This window comes from Gopherus flavomarginatus, chromosome 15 (assembly GCF_025201925.1).
Source record: "Gopherus flavomarginatus isolate rGopFla2 chromosome 15, rGopFla2.mat.asm, whole genome shotgun sequence".
In the NCBI taxonomy this organism is placed as follows: Eukaryota; Metazoa; Chordata; order Testudines; family Testudinidae; genus Gopherus; species Gopherus flavomarginatus.
The window spans coordinates 24,821,803-24,846,410 of record NC_066631.1 but is presented as its reverse complement, the minus strand read 5'-3'; the positions used below and the strand labels follow the sequence as shown (position 1 = coordinate 24,846,410).

General features: G+C 48.5%; 1 protein-coding gene across 14 annotated transcripts in view; it reads right to left on the bottom strand.

The window, feature by feature from the left end:
* NCOR2 (nuclear receptor corepressor 2) overlaps positions 1-24,608 on the bottom strand; it is a 403,768-nt gene that overhangs the window by 173,348 nt on the left and 205,812 nt on the right. For 12 of the 14 annotated variants that reach the window (XM_050923437.1, XM_050923442.1, XM_050923438.1 and 9 more), the window contains one exon: positions 10,714-10,770. In XM_050923437.1, coding sequence (XP_050779394.1) covers positions 10,714-10,770 — 57 coding nt within the window. Of the gene's footprint in view, positions 1-10,713; positions 10,771-10,966; positions 10,973-11,075; positions 11,136-24,608 lie in introns of those variants that run through there. The other 2 variants (XM_050923450.1, XM_050923451.1) reach the window with 2 other exon arrangements.

Sequence of the window (24,608 nt, the reverse complement as noted above, 5' to 3'; positions counted from 1 at the left end):
GCACCTTTGCAGAGGAGGGGCCCAGGCCATCAGTTGCTAGGAGACAGAGGGTCAGGCATTTAGGTGCACTGGCCCTTTGCTCTGCCAGATACTTAAGAACTGCCATGGGGACACTGAGGCACCAACACAGTACTCAGAGAAAACATTAAGAACTTTCCCAGTTCGTCACATCTCTCCCCCCTTCGAGACCGAACTGAGCGAGGTCACTTCAGCCAGTGACCTGGGGAAGTTCGAACCCACCAACTTTCCCATGGATGCCCCAGCATCTCTCCCATTCCTTGGTGTGAGTTACACCAGGGCAGTACAGTCTCACGCCCTCCCTTAGGTCGGGTGTGCTTGATGGCACTTGTAGGCCACATGTGGGAAGGTTTATGCGGCTTGAACCCTTTTGCTACCCCAATACCTCTGGGTTCCAAACTGGGACGGGGTCTTCTCCCAGCACTTAAGAGCCCCCATCTTGGCCTTGGCCAGCTCTGGGCTTGGGCAGCCGCTTCCCAGTTTGTGGCCCAGACACAACACCTCTGCCGTCCCCCCTTGCACTTTCCAGCTTTTACTGTCAGTCCCACCTCCTTGAGGCAGCCCAGCCCCCTCTTCACCTGGGACACCTGTTCCTCCCAGGTCTGGCTAAAGATGCACATGTTATCAGTGTCTGCCAGGGCCTAGTTCTCCATCCCTCTCAGCTTGTCTAGAATCTCTCCAGGCCTAGGCATGGGGTCGGCATCGGACACTGTGATGGCTTTAAGCTTCTGATAGCCCCCATAAAACCAGATCATCCTGTCTCCCTTGGGGATCAGCCCCACGGGTGAGGCCCATGGGCTGTAAAATGGCTGGATCCCATCTAAAGCCAGCATGTCCCTGACCTCTCTCTCCAGGTTCTGGGCTGCTTTCCCAGTGACTCTGAACGAGGAACACCTGATGGGGAGATTGTCTCCCACCTCAGGGAAGAGATCCCCCCGTGGGTCTTCCCCCTTCTTCATCCAATCCTCCCTCTTCAGGTTCAGGGGTCCCCTCACTCTCCTCCCATCCAGCAGCTCGAAAGGGAAGAACCCTGTGGATTCCTGGAGCACCACCAGCTGCCTCCCGATTCCTCCCAGTTCTACTTCCCCTTGGGGAGCCCATTCCCGGTACAGGAATCCCTTCTCCTGCAGGACTCTGTCCCTGCAGCCTTCCCCAAGGGGGTTTGCAGCGCTGTGGCCAGCAAGTTCTCTTAGCTTCTTCAAGGAGGGATCCCTCTGCAGCTCGGTCTGGGATTCAGCAGCTGGGGCAGGGAGTGGGACCTGCTCCCTCTCGCTGGCTGGGCCTGGGGTGGCAGCCCCCCTGAGCCCTGTCCCTGGTAGCTCCCTCCCTGCTGTGTAATCACTTCCCAGCAGCACGTCTGGACCAGGCAAACCTGTTTGGCAGCTGACCTGCCCTGCCTGGGTGTCCCCCCACTCAGCTGGGGTCTCAGCTCCCTCCGTGCTCAGCGCTGCCCTTGCTGTCCCAGTGGGGGCAGGCAGCGAGCTCTCTGCTCTGGTCACAGCATCAGAGCCAGCGTGAGCCCCCTCTCCGGTGTGCAGGGGGGTGGGGAGCATCTCTCCCTCCCACTCAGCCCCAGGGGGCTGGTTACAGGTAGGCAGGTATCCTGAGCCCAGCAGCCCCACCCCCCTGCCAGCCAGGTCATTTGCATTTTCACTGACCATTTCCATCCTAGCCAATTGGTTCCCTGGATTTGAATTCAAACCCTCGGCCGTTACAGGAGCGGGGCCTGGATCCTGTCCCAAAGGGAGACAGTCACCCCCCAACAGGGCCTCCCAGCCGATATCCTGGAGAACCCCAACTATCAGCCAGCCCGACCCCTCCTGGATCTGCACAGGGATCTGGGCGATAGGCAGGGTGAGGGGCTTCACCCCAGGGAACTTCACCCAGGTCCCACAGTCCCTCAGCATCTAGGGCTGCACCACCACAGTTCTCTCTGTCCCAGGGTCTCGCCCCCGCAGGCGTGTTTCCCCACTGACCCCTGGGCAGCCCCCTATGTCTCTCTGCTCCACCATCACCAGTCCACGCTGCTGCTGCTTCTCCTGCAGCTTTTCCTCGGGCTCTTGCTCTCTCTCATGGTCCTCTCGCTCTCTCGGGCTCTGCTCCCATCCCATCCGTCTCCAGTCTCCTGATCGGGAACCCAATCGTGAAGACCCTCGTCTGATTGGGGACCAGACTCCCGGGGATGCCTGGCTGATGCTCCAGCTGCTCTCAGATCCTCTTGTAGCCCCATCTGGGCCAGGAATCTGCTCCTCAGAGTGGTGCTTCTCCTTCAACTGCACGATTAACTGTGCCTTGGTGAATTTCCCCATGTGTAACCCTCTCTTTGTGCACAGGATCACAATGTCCTTCTCAAGGAGATGGTGATAGGCCATCACTTCACCGTTTCCAGGAAGAACCCCTGGTGTGCCAGCCCTTCTCGTGATCACCACCTCTTTGCCAGGGTCGAGCTGCAGACTCCTCCGCCCCTGGGACTGCTCCTGCAATCCCCCGGGGAACCCTGCTACTGCAAAGATCCTTCTCTCTCCCAGGGTCGAGCGGCAAGCTCCTCCGCCCCTGAGACTGCTGGCTGCAGTCCTCAGGGGGACCCTGTTACTCCAACAGTCCTTCTCGCTGGTCACACACTCCCAGAGGTTAACTGCCCCCTGAAACCATCCCTCTCTGAGCCTTCAGCACACCTGGTCCTCATTATCCCTCCTTTGTTTCACTGCTCCCCAGTCACTTACTGCAAGCAGCACCATTCACAGAGTGCAGTACATCCCGCCACTGCCACCAGTTGTCACGGAGTCACCGGGCGATGCTCTGGAACTGCTCCCCACCAAGCCAGGCAGGACTTTGGGGAGCCTTCTCTCCCTTGGAGCAGACTTGTTCAGGGCAAGAAGCTCACACGTCTTCACCTCCTGGGTCTCTCCTTGGAGCATTCAGCATCCTCTGCCCCTCCGTGCGCTTCCCACAGCGAGTCCACCCCAGCAGGGTCCTGGGGAAGCCACCGGGTCCTGCACCCCCACTTTGCAGTCAGACGTGACTCTTAGCCAGCCAGTAAAACAGAGGTTTATTCAATGACAGGAACAGGGTCTAAAACAGAGCTTGTAGGTACAGAGAACCGGACCCCTCGGCCGGGTCCATTCTGGGGGTCCGAGAGCCAGACCCCCACGTCTGCCCTCAGCCAGCTCCAGACTAACAACCCCCCCCAGCCCCTCCTCTCTGCTCAGCCCCTTTCCCGGGCCAGGAGGTCACCTGATCTCTTTGTCTCCAACACCTTCAGCTGGCACCTTTGCAGAGGAGGGGCCCAGGCCATCAGTTGCTAGGAGACAGAGGGTCAGGCATTTAGGTGCACTGGCCCTTTGCTCTGCCAGATACTTAAGAACTGCCATGGGGACACTGAGGCACCAACACAGTACTCAGAGAAAACATTAAGAACTTTCCCAGTTCGTCACACACCCTGCCTCTGGTTGCTCGGGGCATCTCACCTAGCCCACAGCCACTGGAAAGGATCATCAATGAGACATGGAGCTTTTCCTGGTTGCGAATAGGCGGCTTTGGGAAGGATAGCCCTTGTATCCCTTTGGAATCAAAGACGAAAGGCCCTGGGGACAAGTCTGAGATGAAGAAGCCAGGAGAGGAAGCAAAACGCGCCCTGGAAACCCACAAGAGAGCAGTGGGTGGTGGTGGCGGCAACTGCAGATGACACAGTCAGCTGGTGTAAATGGGTGCGGCACCATAACAGAGTTACCACCCTCCCCAGATCAAGGGTTTGCTTTTTTTTGGTTTTTTTTTTAAAATCTTCCTTTGCTGCTTGCCTTCCTGCCCCACTTGTAGCGCTGTGCCAAGCCCTGCGCCACAGGGCAGGCCTCTCTGCTCTAGACTGGTCTTGTTAAAAGAGCGGCTCTTCCGTGTTTTGACACCACAGCACATGATGCACTACATAGGATACTTCTTTCTGCATGGGGGGGATCTCAGCCAGGGGGCTCAGTTACACCGGCCAAGTGGGAAGAATAAGGAACGCTGGCATAAGATTTTTTCCCCCCATTAAAAATCAGTTTTACACCATTTATAAACCAGCTCATACCCAAGTAGGCAGCCAAGAGAACATGAAGGGGAAACAGGGAAAGCCAAAAGAACCACTGGTGCAACAGAGATTGCTGGAGAATGGCACCAGGACGCAGCTCGAGTACCAAAAGAGACGACCATGAATTCGGGATCAAAACCAAATCAACATGTCTAGCCATTGGCCAAATTCTAAAGATAAGGGTCTGTGAGTACACCCCTGGCTCTGTTAATAAAGCCAACCACTGCCCAGCCACAAACAGCAACTGATGAACACAATCTCTGTCTAACCACAGAAACGCCATCCAACTGTGCATGCAATTTATCCATAAACTTTCCCTAAACCATCTGCGAGCGATTTAACATCTGTGCCAACGTGTGGTCAAACAGCCAGGAGCGCGCATGATGGTCGAAGTCTATATTCTGAACAGGGTTAAATACAAGCCAGCCATATTCACTCTCCATGGTAATGAAGCTGACGTTGAACTGAGGGTTGAGTGTAATTTTGTTTCACGTTAAACTATTGAAAAGAGCCATGACAAAGAGATAAAGGACTGGTTTGGCCTGTGTTTATCAGATTCCCCATCCTACGGCCTTTGAAAGGCTTGGGCTAATGTCTGTTCCACTGGCTCAGCGTGTCTCTCTCAACAGTTTTTCAGCATCTAAGACCCTGCCACACCCACCCAATGGACTTTTTCAGTCTATAGTAGGATACTACTCCCGTCTGTCCTAGAAGCTTGTTTTTCAAAGATGTAGTTCCTGAACTAAACGTTTACGAGAAATAAAAAAACCAAAACATTAGAACGACCATAAAAAACCCACCATAGCTAAACAGCAGAATAAAAGAGGCAGTTCAGAGGCAAAAGAGCATCCTTTAAAAACTGGAAGTCAAATCCTAGTGAGGAAAATAGAAAGGAGCAAATTAAGTGTAAACGTCTAATAAGAGATAATTGAAGAACAACTAGCAAAAAACCACAAAAACTAAGAGCAAAAAAAAAAATATTTAAGTACATCAGAAGCAGGAATGGGGCCCTTCGATGGCTGAGGCTAGAGGAGCACTCAAGGAAGACAAGGCCAGTGCGGAGAAGCTAAATTAATTCTTTGCGTTGGTGTTCACTGCAGACAATGTGGGGAAGATGTGGGCCTTTCTTTTTAGGTAACGAATCTGAGGAATTGTCCCAGATTGAGGTGTCAATAGAGATGGTTTTGGAACAAATAGAAAAATTAGTCTGTAATAAGTCACCAGGACCAGATGGTATTCACCCAAGAGTTCTGAAGGAACTCAAATGTGAAACTGCAGAACTACTAACTGTGGTATGGAGCCTTTCGTTTAAACCATCCTCTGTACCAGATGACTAGAGGATAGCTATGATGATAACCATTTTTTAAAAAGGCTCCAGAGGCGAACTTGGCAATTACAGGCAGTTATCAGTCAAACTGCTTGAAACTATAGTAAAGAACAAAATTATCAGACACTTAGATAAACACAATATGTTGAGGCAGAATCACACATTTTGAAAAGGGAAATCATGCCTCACCAATCTGTTAGAATTCTTTGAGGGTGTCAACAGACATGTCGGCAAGGGTGACCCAGTCAATATAGTGTACTTGGACTTTCAGAAAGCCTTTCAAGGGAGTTTCTTATTCAAAGTAAGCTGTCATGGGATACGAGGGAAGGTTCTCTCATGGATCATTAACCGGTTAAAAGATAGGAAATAAAAGGCAGCAATAAATTATCAGTTTTCACAATGGAGAGAGGGGGTCCCCAAAAGATCTCTACTGGAACCTGTGCTGTTCAAAATATTCAGAAATGGTCTGCAAAAGGGAGTGAACAGTGATCTGGCAAAGTTTGCAGATGATACAAAATTACTCAAGACAGGTAAGTCCAAAGGAGACTGCGAAGAGTTACAAAGGGATCTAAATAAATGGGATGAAAGGCCAACAAAATGGCAGATGAAATTCAATGCTGATAAGTGCAAAGTAATGCACATTGGAAAAAACAGTCCCAACAATGATGCTGTCAAAATTAGCTGTTACTGCTCAAGAAAAAAAATCTTGGAGTCATTGTGGAGAGTCCTCTGAAAACATCCATTCCACGTGCAGCGGTATTCAAAACACCTAACCGAATGTTAGCAACCACCAGGAAAGGGTTAGATGAATAAGACAGAAACTATCATAATGCCATTATATAAATCCGTGTATGCACCACCTTGAATACTGTGTGCCGTTCTGGTTACCCCATCTCAAAAGAAAGATATTAAAACTGGAAAAGGTGTAGAGAAGGGCAACAAAAATTATTAGGGGTATGGAACAGCTTCCATACAAGGAGAGATTAAATAAAGACAGACTGTTCAGCTCAGAAAAGAGAGAATTAAGGGGGGATGTGACAGCCGTCTATAAACTCATGAATTGTGTGGAGAAAGTGAATAAGGAAGTGTTATTTACTCGGTCACATGACCCAATGAAATTAATAGGCAGCAGGTGTAAGCAAACGAAAGGAAGTACTTCTTCACGTAATGCACAGTCAAGCTGTGCAACTCATTGCCATGGGATATGGTGAAGGCCAAAAGTATAACTGGGTTCGAAAAAGAACTAGATACATTCATGGAGGACAGGTCCATCACTGACTATTAGCCAAGATGATCATCAACACCACTTCATGCTCTGGCTGTCCCATAACCTCCAAAGGCCAGAAGCATCTGGCACTGGCCACTGTCACAAGCAGGGTAGTGGGACAGATAGGCCATTAGTCTGACCCAGAATGGCCATTCTTATGTTTCTGTCCTTCTTTTAAAGGTTGACCTCCCCATTCTGCTCTGTAATTACATGGCAGAGTGAACACAATTGCCATATTCTCATATCACCAGGAGGGCAACGACAGAAAAATTTTGTAAAATTGAAGAGTAATAATCCCTATAGATCAGCAAGCAAGAGATAGCCAGAGGATCAGACTCCATACTCTTAGATGTGCCCACTGCCGTTGCATCTCAGCACTAACATGCTGACTGCACTGGTGCTATGGAAGGCATCAGGCTCACGTCACAGTTTTCCATGGTAACGACATGGAAAGCAGTTTCGATGCAGTCAGACCCCTAATCAAATGAAGTTCATTGAAGCTGGTGGCAGTACTGGTCTGTGTCATGATGCAGAAGTGCAATGGACTATAACTGTATCCCAGGCAACGTATGTGCTACAAGGATGCTGTGGCAACCCCCACTGGCAATGCAAGGGCACACAAGACAAGACAGGTAGGATTCAGACAGGAGTTAGGTTAACAGCAGCTTCCCTTCCCCAGTGCACATTTCTAACACTAACCCACCCAAATCTGCTTGTTGAAGTGCAGGCAAAGAACCTGCTGACTAATTCAGGTTTGGAAAGCTGCAAGGGAAACAGGCATCTGTCCTACTAAGTCCAGGTAACTTCGAGAGGGTAGGTCCATCCTTAGAATCAATCCCTTCACTGGGAAGAGAAAAACCCAAGCTGCAACTCTGTCGCATCACATCAGCATGTTCCTCCTGATCAACAATCGCACTGGAGGGGCTTTCTTTGCAGGAATGCTGGAGCGACTTTACAGTGCATTTCTGCCATGAGCTCCTGCAAGGGGGCTGCAGGGACTGGAACGAAGGGCGAGAAACATATTGATGAATGAAAATGCCTTTCTTCGGTGTGACTGGGTAAACGGAGATTAAACCAACAGGGGTTTCATGAGGCATGTAAACACCATGGAAGGGGAGAGAGCATTGGCTGGTTTGGCTGCTTATGGGTTATGATATATTCTTGTGTACACACAACCTTGCAAATACATCAGTTTGATTAATGTCACCAACTTCTGCTGCTTTTTCTTATACTGCCACAAGGAAAACTTAAGAGACACTATCGAATTTCTTTTATTACCTCAACTATCTTGTCTCTCTAGTATCCTGGGACCAACACAGCTACAACACCACTGCATCCGCAAAAATTTTTGTTAACTAACAGTTTAGGTTGCTTTGAGTTAATGACATGCCGTTCCACACAGCACTTGAAAAGAAACCCAAACATTAAGAAATACGGAACTCTAAAAAGCCAACATCAAGTTCAACACATCACTTGTCGTTATACGCTCAAAGGCTAGAGACTTTCATCTGCTCAATATCCACATCACCCGAATCTCATTGGTGACCACCAACAGTAAAATGTTTCAGAATTAACTGTGCGGTGATTGAGCGAACTCTGTCTTTCCTTGTGGCCATATACACTCCACAGAAAGAGATTTTGAAAATATCTAATTGGGCAGAGACGCACGTGTGACAGATCCCAATCAGCATTTCCCTAAGGTAAGATAAGCACAGCCTATTCCTTCTGGAGAATGTCCACTTGGAAAAATGAGAAGACAGTTATATTTGTTATGGGGGACTTGGCTAGTGTGACACCCTTTTGAAAAGGAAGTCGAATGAAAGCTGCAATGCACTGCAATGTTCAAACTGCCAATCTGTCTGCCCACCAGGATTGGAAACAAGAGAGAAATCAAACAAGTTTCAATCTCTTCGCTCAAAAACAAGCGCTACCTTGAGGAGGTGGAGCTCTAGATTCAATTCTGCCATTAACACCTTAATGCTATCAGGATGTTCCCCTCAGCCCCAGATCCCAATCCGTGGTTTGCTAACGCATGTGTGTGACCTCCTGCCTCTCTCAGTTCTGACTAACCAATTTCCTCAGTGACCTCTTGCTTTGAGCAGTCAGCACTTGGCAAGCTGCCTCCTGATCAAGCTGACATTTATCTGTCACCACCTCTGTTTGAAAATAGTAACCAGAGTGCTCTTGAACTAATATTAGTGAGACCACCATGCCCACAGCCAAGCCAGGAGCAATTCATGCAGCTGGATTTCAAATGAACTCAGGGAAAATCTGCAGCCCTTTCACATGCAACTGGTTCCAAGGGACCCAGAGCTGCACACAAGACTCTTGGGCTTGAGGGTCGCCTAGGACTGTTGTATGTGCCTTTCTCACCAGACCTTCTAAAGAGGAGGAACACCAAGCAAAGCAGGCATGGAAAGCTCTGTCCTCCTTCCTAGAGCAATTTCCTTTCTGATACAGAAGAGAAGCTGCACATGAACATCATTTCTTGGGTCCCAGTAGCTTCTCGATGGCCCTTGTCGTGGGTGGGGCCCTGTTGTGCTAATCACAACATGGCAGGGAGTGGGGGATGGGAGAAGAGCGTAAGCCCTGTTCTGCAGCATGTGCATACAGGTGAGGTTTCCATGCCCCACTCAGAAGTGGGGCTAGAACGAAAGCAATTAGGCTGGGACAGAGAGACAGGCTTAGCCTCAGTAAACACTACACAGTGCCATTCATGTATCTATCTAAACATCTTGCATTTGAAGGACTAGTACCCAGCCCTGACACAGCCAACAGGAGGAGCAGAGAGAGACTCTGAAAGGTTTAACTCCTTGGGGACTACAAGGAGACACAGTTATGCAGGGTCTCCCTAACTGAGAGGCGAACCGGGGGATCATTAATTTCCTTGTGACACTTCCTGTGTGCGTACACACACACACACACAAAATTAATGTCATGCTATCCCAAACACTTCTGAATCAAAACTGGCAAGGCCAGTTCCTCTCCTGCTCCCCTCTTCCCAGGGACTATTCATCTGGCAGATCCCACCATACACTTGACTTAAAAGTACCTGTCTGGGTAAGGCTGCAGTCAGTGGGTGCTAAGGGTGCTCAGAAGCTTGCAAGGGGTGCTCAGCATGATACAGGACTGGGCCCTCAATCCTCCCCACACCCAACTGCTCCTTTTATATAGTGTAGAGGGAGTTCTCCTAGGAAGCCCCAACACAGTGCCCTGCAATAAGCTGTTTTCAACTAAAGCTCAGGAATCAGAGTCACTGGCATTTGCTGGAGACAGAGCAGGGTGTGTTGGGTAGAGGGGAGGGGACAGCTGAAATTTGACAGCAACCATGAATAATGATGATTGAATTTTCACTGCTCCCAGAAGTATGACAGGCAGCTGAGAGAGATGGAAACTGGACTCTTACAACTTCACAGAATTATTGCTTACAGGTCATTCTAGAACGAGCAGTCCTGGAACATGCTCTTCTGATACCTCTCTTGCTTTTCACACCCTCCCCCCCTGCATGCTATCCTATTATAACTGTGCTGGGGAGGGGGACCCACAATGAGAACATCCGCACACAGCATCCCGATGTTCACCAGTCACTGAGGCGCTGAATGCATAGTCCCCGGAACGTGGTGGAGGAAAACATGAGCGTCACGGATTCACAAGTGCAGTGTCAGGCACCAATCAAGTTTTGGATAAGTCCCTCCCACCGTTCTGCCTTCGGCTGAGGTAGAAGCAGGGAAAGTAGGCTAAGGCTCCCAGAACACAGACATGTTCTTTGTGTGTGTGTGTGTGTGTGTGTGTGTGTGTGTGTGTGTGTGTGTGTGTGTGTGTGTGTGTGTGTGTGTGTGTGTGTGTGTGTGTGTGTGTGTGTCTTATTATTCACTCTACCCGTTTTGCTTCCTCCTTTGGTGCACACCATTGACACATTCTGGCCAGCAGAACACTTCCTCCTTATGGTTTAAGCATAGGATGGTGCGCTGGTCTCCCAAGACCTCTCCGAAGTTGGCTGCCCTCCAAATCCCCATGTTGTGAGACAAGACTTACCAGTTCCACTTGGGGACCCAGTCCTTCCAGGATCCTGTGGGCCGCTTCTGCTTTTTTCTGCAAAGAAGAAGGGGGAGGGGATAGGAAGAGAAGTCATTTCTCTTGCCGATCACAATTTCAGTCCCATGCTTCATTTTTCTCCCTGCTTTTTCAAAACCTTTTGTTTTGTTTTTTAAACTGCTGCTAAACTCAGCCATCACCACGTCCCGCCCCCCAAGGTGCCAGGGGAAAGAAAAGGTTAAAAGCAGCAGACCTTCCAGATCTGCAACACAACACTGCAGGCAAAGGGCACCACTGGCTAAGTTTAACGTGCACAGTCCTTAGAAGAGCTGCAGAAAAACAATCCAGACGCCAGAACCTACTCCATGCTGCCCTAACGGTCCCCTCGTCCTCAGCGCTTATTCATTTAGGAGCCCTTCGGCCGCTCTCGGTAGCGACTGAATTCTCTTTCACTTTTCAGGCGGTTGGATTCTGTACAATTACCGCAGCACTAGCACAGCACGAGGGGGCGGCAGGGGGAGCAGACAGACAGAGAGATGCCCTTTCTAGGATTCATCCTCTCACGAACATGTGATCATCACATCTGAGCTGCCCTTAGCTCCTTCCCTTGCTGGTTTCCCCTCTGCCCTCCCCAGCACAAGCCACATCCCCCTCCTCAGCCAAACTACCTGGCACTTACTAGGAAAGCAGAAACATGTGTCATCATGTGCTCAGTGGTTACTAATTAAACAGGCCTGAAAAAAGCCAAGGGTTCACTGAGCGGGGGAAGCTAAATAAAAGATGAGAGGTTCAGTCAAAAGCTCTCTTCCTAGCAAAGCCAGGCTTCTCCGTGATTGGTACTAACCACCCCGTAAGTCTGGATCACTTTACGCTGCTGAGGTGACCCAGCGCTGACCACATAAAGCAAAACACCGGGCAATATAAGGGGCTAGGGAGATGGATTTTTATACACACTTATTAAATAAAAGAGAATTTTAAGCATTCAGGAGGGTTAGAAGGTGGTGGGCGGTGGGAATTCCACTGCTGCCTAGAAGGGTTTAGCGTGGGGAGCATAGGCAGCGCGCAGCTCCCCCTGGGTTTTAAAACACACTGGAGTTGGGGGGAGGGGGGAATCCTTCTTGAAGCACGTTCACGGCTTCATCCCAATAAGCACTAGCGATGGGCTAGAGCCACTAGCTTGGGATTTGGATTTCAAACACTCCTGAGGCTGGGCAGCCTGAGGGCTGGGTTTCCGTTAAGTGCACTATAAAAAGACAGGGCCTATTTGCCAAATTTGGATCAGAATTTCAACTTTTGGGGTATTTAGATAGAGGAGGTTGATACCGGCCCCTCTCTGACAGCAAAGCACATGCCCCTCTCAAGCTGATGCCTATGCACAGCTGGATGCACTTACAATGTTTTGTGATGGGAGATGCCTCGCTAATCCCTCACTTGCTGTGCTGACAGTTCACCTCGACTCTCATCCACCAAATGCAAGGGCTTTATTATGTTTCCCAAGATTTATATCTATTCCCTACATCATCCCAGGGCAGAGCCTCAAAAGTGCAAATGCAGATCGTAGGTGTGCAAATACCAGGGCCTTGCACACCCACACAGAAGAGCTGATTTGAATGTGAGCACTTCTGCAGGTTTGGTCCCAGGATCAAAAAAGAGGCACGCATCTGCAGTCATCCACTAACCAGCCCCAGGGAGTTCACATGACCAATGAAAATTTTCCCAGCAAACCAGGATGAGTTTCAAACTATTCCATGTGCTGCAGGATGTGTGCGTGCAAAGGGGCAGATTCTCCTCTCACACTGTTGTGATTTGGAACTAACTCGGCTGACATCACCCCAATAAACTGAATCATGCAGCGAAGGAACCTTCCTCACCAGGCACAGTAATACCACCACCACCATCATGCAGCTCGTACTCAGCACATTTCATCAGTAAAGCTCAGAGCACTTTACAATGGAGGTCAGTATCAGTATCCCCATTTTACAGGTGGGGAAACTGAGGCATGGAGCGGTGAAATGATTTGGGCAAGGTCAGCCAGCCGCAGAGCCAGGAATAGAACCCAGGTCTCGCTAGCCTCAGTCCAGTGCTCTATTCGCTAGACCACACTGCCTCCCTCGTAGCCATGAAGCTGTAGAGATCTATTATCTCCTGGCATCCCCATGGCACAGAGACTGGCCATGCCCCACTCCAGGTGATGCCCAAGTTCTGAACATGAGTCGTCTCCATGCCCAGTGAGGTAGTCTCCAACCCAAAGATGCCAAGCTGCTGCCCACCCCAGGGATCTGTGGGCAAGAGTGCTCTTCTACAGACAGCCCAAGGGCAGTAGGGTGACAGCCCCACAGCTGTGGCCTGCTGAACAACAAAGTCAAAACATATTCTTGGCCCACCCTTTCCTGCTCCAGGGGATGTTGAAGGGAAAAATACCCCCAGAGCAGCTGAGGCAGGGATACGCTCCACCACGCTAATGCCCAAGCAATGCAGAGCAGAAGCAGACAGCTGGCTGGGTGCAGAGGTGAGACTTGGCTCCTGTCTCAACCCCCTTCCCTGTCTCAAATTTCCAGATGCAACAGGGGTCTGCTTCTGACCTCACTCACCCCAGCATAAGGTCAGGAGTAACTCACTGAAATCTGTGGTTACGCCAGCAGGAATGGGGGAGATGAGAGCAGAGTCAGCCCTGGTATTTCCACCCTCTCTCTGAGTGGCCAGCGCCCCCATCCCCAATAGTCACAGGCTCCCCCTGATACTCAAAGGCTAGTCTGGCCCAGTGCGGGGCCATCACATTGGTCTGCATTTGAACTACCACCCAGTAAACCAGCTGCAAGCTGCAGCCTGGCTCACGTCTCTAGTGCAACTCGAGTACAGAAAATAAAACAACAGGAGTGACGAGGCCTAACTGAAAGCACATCGAGGGGTTAGTAAACTATGCAGCCGGTCCAGATGGGGTTGGGAGAGGGACTCCTGTCAAGTGAAGAAAACATGCAGAGATTTTAAAGGTGCCTTGGTGTGGTGTCATTCCCCGTCCCCCTCCAATTGTCCCTTGCCTACTGAGTGGCGGCTGTGAACTGAGTTGGTGCAGCAGGCCTGTTCTTAGTGGAACAGTGTCCACATCACAGAAACCTTCAGCGCACCCGTCACCCTGGCTAGCAACTCTCCATGTGGTCAGGGATCAGACAGGCCAGAGACAGACAGAGAGAGAGAGAGAGAGAGAATCCAGAGAGATGGGAGAGAGAGAATGAACTGTCCTGACATCCCCAGATGTGGTCCATCCAGCTCTGGGGTGAGCCAGGGGGTGGATTCAGTGTGGGGAGATTGCATTGCCGCCTGCCTGGGCTGTATTTGTTCCAGAGATGAACCAGGAACACCAGTCTCTGGAAAGGACGGTCTTTTCCCCTAACGATAACGCTCACCTAGCATTTTCTCTGTGTGTTTCTAACAAGGTTCCTTGTCACTCTCCTCATTAACGAAGGATTGTCTCCCCTCGCTGGTCCCCCAGTGGAGACAGTTCACAGCGATAGCGTGTGATGGCATAAGGGGAGGATTGTGACTTCACTGACGGATCCAGCAGGTGGAGAGAGGAAGGAGAGAGTTTGTTTGCAAACACAAATAAATGCAGTTCCAGCAAAGGGAAACATGCTGCAAAAAAATACACAGCTCTTTGGGTCGCCTCTTTCTTGCATATTTAGCCCAGTAGAAAACTCTACCTACAATAGGCAGGATGCGGAGGAATCGCTGAACTCAAAACTAAGAGGCTAACAGATAATGTTGGGATGGGGCTCAACAAGGCCAACTCTTAATGCCCAGACAGACTGACTTTCTTCTCAAAAGGTGAACCACGCCTGGCTAGATTTTTGCAGTTTGCTCCTTCTTAGGCATCCCCTGAAGATGATCCAGTAGCTGCTGCATTTGCAGCTCACACCTGTCTGCCTGCTGACTGGCACAGAGATGCCTGGGAATCAGCGGTGCCTATAATCTGCACACAGCCCTAGCTGGCAGAGAGCCATTGGACACACTTCGAGGTCCCCTTACCACGATATGAAGCCTTTTAGTCTAGGGCCATGGTAGATGCAGGCCCACATTTCACTCTAGGCCCCACCAAGACAACTGAGATCAGCGAGGCTGTGATTGTTAGGCAGGGGGCAAGGCTTTCTCACTGGCAGGGCCATGTCTGGGCAGCTAAATCCCTGAGATGCCCATCTGATTTCCCCTGTTTTTCCAAGTCTCTTCTGTTTGAGTCATTTGATACATGACCATTTCATATAGAGGAAGAGGGTGCTTCAAAGTCTGTAGCAGAGGTGGGGGTGAGGCTGTGATAGCGCTTTATAAAAGTGACGATCAACAATCTGTCCCACCACAGATTTGCAAAATAGACCTCGCCAGCGTTCAGAACTAGGTTTATCTCGCAGACATGGAAGCCACCCAGTGGTCAGTTGTATTATCTTCACTTGCTTTCTGTTCTCACCAAGGCAGGCTATATTCCAATCAGCCCCAGATCACTTCAGCTACCAATGATGCAATTCAATTAACTACAAATGGAAAATGAGCAGTGAAGAGATGTAGCTTAATTGTCTTGCATTTCACCCATCAAAATCTCTATGAAAGTGCCGTGGTGTTGTGAGATTCTGCCAGTCCCTAGATATCTGTGAAGTTGCCAGAATGTATCTTGTGACATAGATTTGGGAATGCAATACCTCTCTCTCCAGTATGGCCTGTGTTACACTAGATCATCACAATGGTCCGTTCTGGCCTTGGAATGTATAAATTTGATGAAAAGACAAAGCAGAAATTTGCCTTAAATGGGACTTAGATGACAGCATGTTGTTTGAGCAAAAAAACCAAACAAACAAAAACAAGTTGCTTATTTACACATTGCAATGTTATTTATTCCTGTGCACGAAGCTTCTTTAACCGCCTCTTGCTGGGCTTGGCTATTTGAGGCAGATATGAACTCTCACCCTCAGGCTTCAAAAGCACAAGTTCTACCCTGAAAGCTAAAGAATCAGCTCCCCTAGCAGCTCCGTCCGGTAGCTACGAAACCTCACAAGCCAAACGATCAGGCTGAAGAACACACTATGGAGAAGGCTGCCCTCTCGAAGTGTCTTTTCCTCTAACCACGTACGGCCGCTCTGCTCCCGAGCTAACGGAAGTGGGATGCTAGCTGGAAGCGCCCCCGCTCTACGAGAGACCGCTGTGACGACAGACCAGGACTTGGGATCCCCGCTAACACCACGGTTCGCACACTCTTTCCGCAGCATGCGTCACATCTGGAGAGAGATCATCCAGCTTGCCCGCGCACCTTACAACACCCTTGTGGCACCCACAGGCCACTGCTTACATGGGAAAGCAGCTTGATGCAGTAATACGGTATTTTTAGCTGCTTTCATTGCCATTTCACAACTGGAAACAAGGAGGCATCAGCCCCATGGGGCCATCAGCAAGTGATCTACAGACCACAGCCAGGGAACGTCTCCATGAACACAAATGCTGCCGTTTGGAAAGCACTGTATCGATGGGATGTAACATATGGCCTGCGTGATAAGAAAAACATTTATCCCTACTCATAAAAAAAGGACAATTGCCAAAAATGGACTTTTCCATGCAAGATCCCTTCCGTTCGGAAACAATGGCTTGTACTGTAGATTTCCTGCTGGATTCACACCATTCTGTAGCCAGCACTGTTCACACAACGCTATCACACCTCCATAGATTGCAGTTGTATAGATCCCTACCTGTGAAATTAAACTCAGCATCTCATTATAAACTTGCTTCATCAGTGCAGTAGCAGAACAATATCATCCAAAAATACATCAAGCTATGGTTGAACACAACTTTAATTCTGCCCCTTACACACAGACATTGGAACAGACTGTAATTACATGATTTTACATCTGCATACATTTTAGATACACATGTATCTGAAGTTCCAAAAACTAAACCGTTACACTAACGTCTGAGAAAGTCTAGGCGATGACATAATTAAAGAGACTGTCATGTAATGTTTCAACCTTAAAGGATGCAATCTTAAAACCGGTTCACCCCAACTGACAACTTAATATTGCATTTAATATCTGGTCGTCTTTCTTTTTTTAAAAAAAGAGGAGAGGAAATGGAAGTTAAACAAGCCTCAGTTCTGTAACTAATACAAACCAGTCAACAAAAGCCAACTGGAGTCAATCAATGCCATTAGTGAGCTGCACACTCTGAGGCTGGGCACTCATCTGACAAAGGTCACTACGTGTTAGTTCTGCATGCTAAGTACCGCATGTGTTTCCATGGCTGTGCATTCATCCTCACTAATTTGTATGAGTTAAGCCTGTCCCTGGACTTGTCAATATTAAACATTTAGAAGTTTAACCCCAATGAGCCTAGAATTTTCAGGTCTTTGGGAGATCTATAAAACACTAGGATCTTGGAGAATATTGATGCAGCGGTATTAAAAACATATGAACGCTTAAAAACAGTGGGTGAGATTATCAATAGGAGCAGAGTTAGGCCAAATCTGAGTGCTTTGAAAAATCGCAAACAGCATGCTGTGCAACGCAGGCATGTAGCGAGCTGTGCATAAGCGTGCACTAATTTCTCCTTAGGCATCCACCTATTGGCTTACCGACACGGCCTCTGGCGCATGCCTGGTACAAAAGGTCATGTCGATTAACCACAGGCGTGATTAATTGTGGGCACAAGATCATGCCCACAAAACTAGAGGCAGTCTTTCATTGCGAAGGTCCATTATCACAGATCCTGGTGCCCAAACGCAAGATGTCCTGGCACAATCAGACGCCGCCTGTATGGGCTGATGTTGCTGAAGGCCTGTGTGTATGATGAGATTAACTCAGAATCAAGCTGAATGTGTTTGACTGCCACACTTGTCATATTTAGACAACTTAATGAGACGACCGGAAGCAAAACACTGCAGGAGAACGTAGTTGAGAATTGAAAAGAGTGACATCATTCCTCTTGCGTTAACTGATTAACATGCACATCTCCAGAATGTAACAGCACTGAGGAAAGTATTCTGGGCACAGCATCTAGCCGCACAGACACGAAGCAATGCTTCTATCACGAAAGCTGCCTGATTAACACTTGACACACAATGTAATTGCTGATGCTCCTTGCTGCATTTATCAGATCTTAACACAACTGTAACAAGCTATTTAAAAGGCCACACAGGCAGAGGCAAGAGCTGGGTGGCGGAAATGTTAATGACATATATTAGCTAGCCCAAGTTTCCCCACAGTCCTAATATAAGACTTCTGCTGAAGGACAAACAGCATCAGGAGCACACGCTCCCGTTCTGCAGGCTCAGGGACAAAGAGCCTGGTCGAGGAAGGCAGGCGAAGGGGCAGTGTGCAAAGGAGGCTTAGGCCTTGGCTACACTCACACTTTACAGCGCTGCAACTGGGGTGTGAAAAAAACACCCCCCTGAGTGCTGCAAGATACAGCGCTGTAAAGCGTCAGTGTAATCATGGCAGCAGCGCTGGGAGCGCGGCTCCCAGCGCTGCACGCTACACCCGTAAGGAATGTGGTTTACATGCAGTGCTGGGAGAGCTCTCTCCAGCGCTGCCGCTCTGACTACACTCACACTTCAAAGCGCTGCCGCGGCAGCGCCAGGGCAGCGCTTTGAAATTCCAAATGTAGCCATACCCTGAGAGTTCCTCCACATTAGCAGGGTCTTTGCAGCAAAATGGTGCCAGTTCCGCTGCTTTTGTGCCCTTCTATGGGCACCTAACGGGGATCAGGATCTCCACTTAGGGCTCAATGCTACTTCCCCGCGAAGTCAATGGGATTTTTTCCCTATTGATTTCATCAGCAGCGTACCGAGCCCATAATGATCAATCCTACAGTGCGTCCATCCTCACACTCAAGTCAGCAAGCCCAGAGTTCTGAATATGTGTTATTTAAACAAAGAAAAACTCCACTGGCTCTGTCACCAAGACATTAACAAGCAAATCTAGGCATTGTTCTTAGTGTGATGAATGAAAATCCCACTGGTTTTATATTCTCTCCACTGTTCCTCAGCAAGCAGTTAATGGCCCATTTCCAGATTCAGTATAGATTCCTGACACACCATCCATCAGTGGCTCAGCACCTGAACGGAATCATTTGCAACACAGAAGCTAGCATCTTGGGGGCAGAATTTTGCTCCCTTTTACACCACAGCCATTCTACTAGATTGGAGTGACTCCGGTTTTAGCAGCAGTGTAAACTTGCTAGGGCTGTGGAGAAGCCTCCTCTGGGATGCTTTTAGGAAAGTACACATTGAGAGGTGCGACTGGACATAGTAAAAGGCAAAGCATTAGCTCTTCACACGGGGATTTAGGGGTCTCCAGATACAGGGATGAGCAAATGATTTATGGGTTTTACTGTAGCACTGGGAGGCCCAAACTGAGACCAGGGCTCACAAGGAGGGACAATCCCTGACCCAAAATGTTTACAGTCTAGGTAGACAAGGGGTCGGAAGATAAACAAAGGCACAGAGCAGGGGAGTGACGCGCCCAAGGCCGTCCAGTAGCAGAGTTGGAAATAGAATCCAGCTCTCCTGACTGCCAGTCTAATGCCTTATCCACATTAGGGGATCCCTCTTGACCCCTTCAGTTATGACACTGGTAATTCTGGCCCACGTGACGGGTCAATCAGTCCCTACGTAGCATAGAACCCATTTGCCAACAGAGCCAAGAGGCTGCACATCTACTGGCCCTGCCCACCTCCACTCCCTGGTACCCCGGTGCACACATGCCTCCTGCAGGGCAGGGCTATAAAGTGCAAGGCGATCACGGCCTGCCCTCCCTTGGGCAGCTGAACCAACACGACGACTGTGCAGAATTTATTGCCAGCTGCTTCCCAGAATATAACAGAAAGAGGCCTAATTCTGCCATGTCACAGTCACCTGGGGGGGTGGGGGGTGGGCGTGGTTATTTCCCATTTGGGGTGGGACAGACGTGTCATGTCACAGCTCTAACGGGGTGTCACAAACAACAGAGAGCTAAAAACCCACTGAGTTATGCCCAGCGCAGAGAGCAGTTTCCTTTTCACCTCCCAGTGCTGGGAACTGGCATTGCCAAAGGCGTCAGTGCTCGTCAGCCCGAGAAGCTCCTGGCATGCTTCACCGTGCTTCATGGTTTGCTTTGCATCTCCCCGCTGTGTCCTGTTCCACATGCCATCATGTCTCAGGCTGCTGCTGGGTCCGGACATACCACAAATAACCTGGGGTGGATTAACACAGACTGGCACCGAGATCCATTCACATTTCCAGCTACGTCCCAGAAGATGGACCTCCTCTGAAACTCTGCCCCTAGCTTCCCCACTCTGCCTTCCCAGACTTCACATCCCGGATGGACTCCTTGATTTCCCCCTCTATGGACTAGACTGTCCTTTGCCCTAGGGGGCGCGAAGAACAGGGACAGGGCACAAAAAAATCCTCCTTAGACCCTCTAAGGTGCTGGCCGCAGTCACAGTCCTTGCTCTGGCTGCATCAGCACCAGCATCAACACTAGCATCTATTTGGCATCTTCCACGGGGGAAGGATGATCGATCCCCTCCCCCGAGTCCCACTGGCCTATACATTCTCTCTGAGCACAACCATGACTCCTGCAGGCTTGATGCCCGATACCTCCAAGGACTCCTACATCACCATTGTCCCCTGCTGGACACTGGGCTGGCGAGCCCCAATTTAACCTTTTGTTTCTCACTGATTCTCCGCTGGATGGGGCACCCCTGCCAATATCAGGATTATGTCCCTTAAGCCCGCTCCTGAAAACAATGGTGACATTGTACACAAGAAACTCTGTGAGGGCCATGACAATCTCCATGCAGGTCTAGAAATATTCATGGCAGAAGTTTTCAATGGGACCCTCAATCTGGGAACACAAACCTGGTTTTCTCTTTGCCGAAACTTGGCATGGGGGGGGGGTGTCTATTAGAGCAATTTACAGGCAACGTGAGCTTCTTGTAGGGATCACAATCCAGCACAGCATCCTCTGACTCCCGAACCTCCCAGTGTAGCAGAGAGGTTAGTGAAGTTAGGTTTTGTGGGGGTGGGTGGGTGGGGATTGGGAAAAAAACAAAAGCCAAAGATGAGGAAACACGAAGTTATTTTAAGAAAGCAGATTCTGGAATTAGAAGGGGGTATTTTCCTGGAAGTTTTCCAACCGTTGTTCCATATACACTCACAGCCGCCAGTGCTGAACCATGCTCTCAGGGTTATTTATAACATTTCACAGACAGCAAATGCAGCACTCAAAGCCTGGCCATGCCTAAGAATGTAAGCATTCTCATTCAGGATCAGGCATGTCCTGCACTGAGACAAGTAAATCTCTTAAAAAGGCAGGAGAATACCCAGAGCAGTGCTGGAAACGTTCACTGTGTGACTACGTTCTTGCCTGGCCATTTAGATCATGAATTCGCCACCACAAGCTGGGTAGCAAGACTTGTATGTTAAAGCAGCAGGACGGATTCTGATCTCAGTTACAATGGTGCAAATAAGAAGTAACTCCACTGAAGGCCATGCAGTCAGATTGGTGTAAACCTCAGATCAGAATCAAACTCCTATATCCTGCAAAAGACAGAAATAATCACAGTTTAATTACTTCAAATGTAAAAGTCTCTCTTGCATGTGTGGTCTTTTGCATTAAGATTAAAAGATAGCTCGGACGGGACTGCCGCTTATCAATACGGGCCCCCATCTGGAAGGTTTTAATTTCTAGACACCAAGGGTCCTTTTATTTTCTCCCAACTCCAGGTGCATTTCATCCGGAGTCAGACCACCATGGCATTTTGGCACATCTTACAAGCTAAGCAGGGTTTGGCATGACCCAAACTTGAATTGGAAACCTCCCAGGAAAACCTTGGGATATGCCAACTCAGCAGGTGGCAATCTTCTCTCTAGCTCAGGGGCTTGTCTACACTTCAAACACTGCAGTGTTTCAGTGTAGATGCTACCTACGCTGACAGGAAGGGCTCTCCCATCAGGGTAGGTAATCCACCTCCCCAAGAAGCACGAGCTAGAAGAATTCGTTCATCAACCTAGCACCGCCTACGTGAGGACTTAGGTCAGCTTAACTACATCACTCAGGGGCGTGGATTTTTCATACCACTAAGTGACGTAACTGGGTCAATTTGACCAGGCCTCAGTATTGGTCCGATATCCTTAAAAGTCAAATCCAGGATCTGCTAGTCAGAGCCTTCTCTTTGATCTCAGCCGCTGGAGTGGCGTTAGAGGAGAGCCGTAACTCCCTTCCATGAATCAAGAAATCCCTATAGCACTGATACAGCAAGGGGGTTATTCTTCCTGTTGCCTCAGTGATGCGAGCACTCTCGTGAAACAAAGGGACGTGCAATGCGTGAAATTCACACGGCCATGAATTGATCCCACAGTTGAACAGCAGAGAATAAAACTTTTCAAGAGCATGTACACCATTCCCTATGGGAACTCCCTGAACTAGGCATCGCGGGCACCGTGAATTCTGAGCTGCTATTCTAGCGGCAAAAGCACAATTGGAAAGTTTGAAAGAATGTTACTGGAATTCTACCTAGCAGGTCGTATCTGCAATGGGCTGTGCTGCAGACAACCAACTCTGTTTGCAAATGACTCATCAAGCATAAGAAGAAAACTGGGGAAATGGCTCATATTGGAGACGTGTGTTAATAATTCTCCCAACGTTTCCTGTGCAGAGCGTGACTGACCGACTCATTTCTGTTCCTGGCTCGTCTCTGAGTACTTGCCTTTTGTTAGTCATTTTAAGTGGCTTTCTGCGGCTCAGTGTGTCATACTCCATCACACCAAGTGACAGAGGTGCAGACTGCAAAGTTATCTCCCATTCAGAAGGCACTTTAAAGTGAAAACTAAAAGGCTAAGGAGGCCTTTGAAAGTGATGATAAAGTCTAGTCATCCGCACAATTATAGGAAAGCATCTATTTGTCAGAGGCACTGTATAGCATGGCTCACGCGCCTCTCCTCAGAGCTTCTGGGTGTTACCGCACTTACTTCCAGCCCCTCTGAAAGCCTAGGATACAGCATCACTTGGTCGGGATGACTCTCCGCAGACAGAGAAAATCCCACACTTACATGGAACTTCTGATCCCTAAACAGACAGAGGGCAAAAGTCTATTTCGCTTTAAATCTTGGATGGAAAACAAAAGGGTTCCAAGGTGCTGGGTTTAAACAGAGACTGGGAATGGTTGGGTCATTACACTAATTGAATCTATTTCCCTTTGTTAAATTCTCCTCACACCTTCTATGGGTCATCTCAATTATCACTTCAAAGGTTTTTTTTCTCCTGCGGATGACAGCTCATCTCAAATGATTGGACTCTTCCAGTTGGTACTTCCACCTTTTCATGTTCTCTGTATGATAAATATCTCCTGTCTGTGTGTTCCATTCTATGCATCCGATGAAGTGGGCTGTAGCCCATGAAAGCTCATGCTGAAATAAATTTGTTAGTCTCTAAGGTGCCACAAGTACTCCTGTTCTTTTTGCGGATACAGACTAACACGGCTGATACTCTGAAATCTGAACTTTGTCTGTTTGCAACACATCTGTAATGCTAAAACGATGCTTACCTCATATTTTTAAACATCAATACAAAGATTTTTTTTCCTGTTTAAACTATTCCACTGTAACATTTGAAAGGCAAACCTGGCCTCATTGTCTAGCACATCAGAACCTGAGAGTGAAACTGACCAGAAACACAAGTGAAAGCGATCAGCCTTTTTTTGTTTAGTTGTCCAAATAAGCAGAGCTCAAAAAATAAAATAAATACATCAATAAATGATGTAAAGAAAATTAGATTTTTTAAATTCTTTCAGCTTTAATGTTCAAAAGTAGGGCTGTCAAGTGATTTAAAAAATTAATTGTGATTAATCGCACTGTTAAACAACAAAAGGATCTTTATTATATGGAAATATACCTATCTCTTAGAACTGGAAGGGACCATTCAAGGTCATTGAGTCTAGTCCTCTGCCTTCACAGCAGGACCAAGTACTGTCCCTGACAGATTTTTTTTGTTTTTTTGCCCCAGATCCCTAAATGGCCCCCTCAAGGATTGAACTCACAACTCTGGATTTAGGAGGCCAATGCTCAAACCACTGAGATTCACAAGCCCCTTCATGCTTCAACCACCCATCCAGAGGACTTGCGTCCATGCTGACGACGGGTTCTGCTTGATAACAATCCAAAGCAGTGCGGTCCGACTCATGTTCATTTTTATCATCTGAGTCAGATGCCTCCAGCAGAAGGTTGATTTTCTTTTTTGGTGGTTCGGGTTCGGTAGTTCCTGTCTCGGAGAGTTGCTCTTTAAAGACTTATGAAAGCATGCTCCACACTTCGTCCCTCTCAGATTTTGGAAGGCACTTCAGATTCTTAAACCTTGGGTGGAGCACTATAGCTATATTTAGAAATTCACATCGGTGCCTTCTTTGCGTTTTGTAAATCTGCAGCGAAAGTGTTCTTAAAATGAACAACATGTGCTGGGTCATCATCTGATACTAGTATAACATGAAATATGTTCCAGAATGCAGGTAAAAAAGAGCAGGAGACATACAATTCTCCTCAAGGAGTTCAGTCACAAATTTAATAAACGCATTTTTTTTTAAACGAGTGACATCAGCATGGAAGATGTCCATGCTTCGGCCACCGTTCCAGAGAAGGGACATAAGAATATTTAGCATATCTGACAAGCAAATACCTTGGAATGCTACAAAAGTGCCATGCAAATGCCTGTTCTCACTTTCAGGTGACATTGTAAGTAAGAGGGCAGCATAACCTCCCGTAAACGTAAACAAACTTATCCGTCTTAGCAATTGGCTGACAAAGAAGTAGGACTGAGTGGACTTGCAGGCTCTGAAGTTTTACATGGTTTTGTTTTTGAGTGCAGTTATGTAACAAAAAAAAAAAACCTACATTT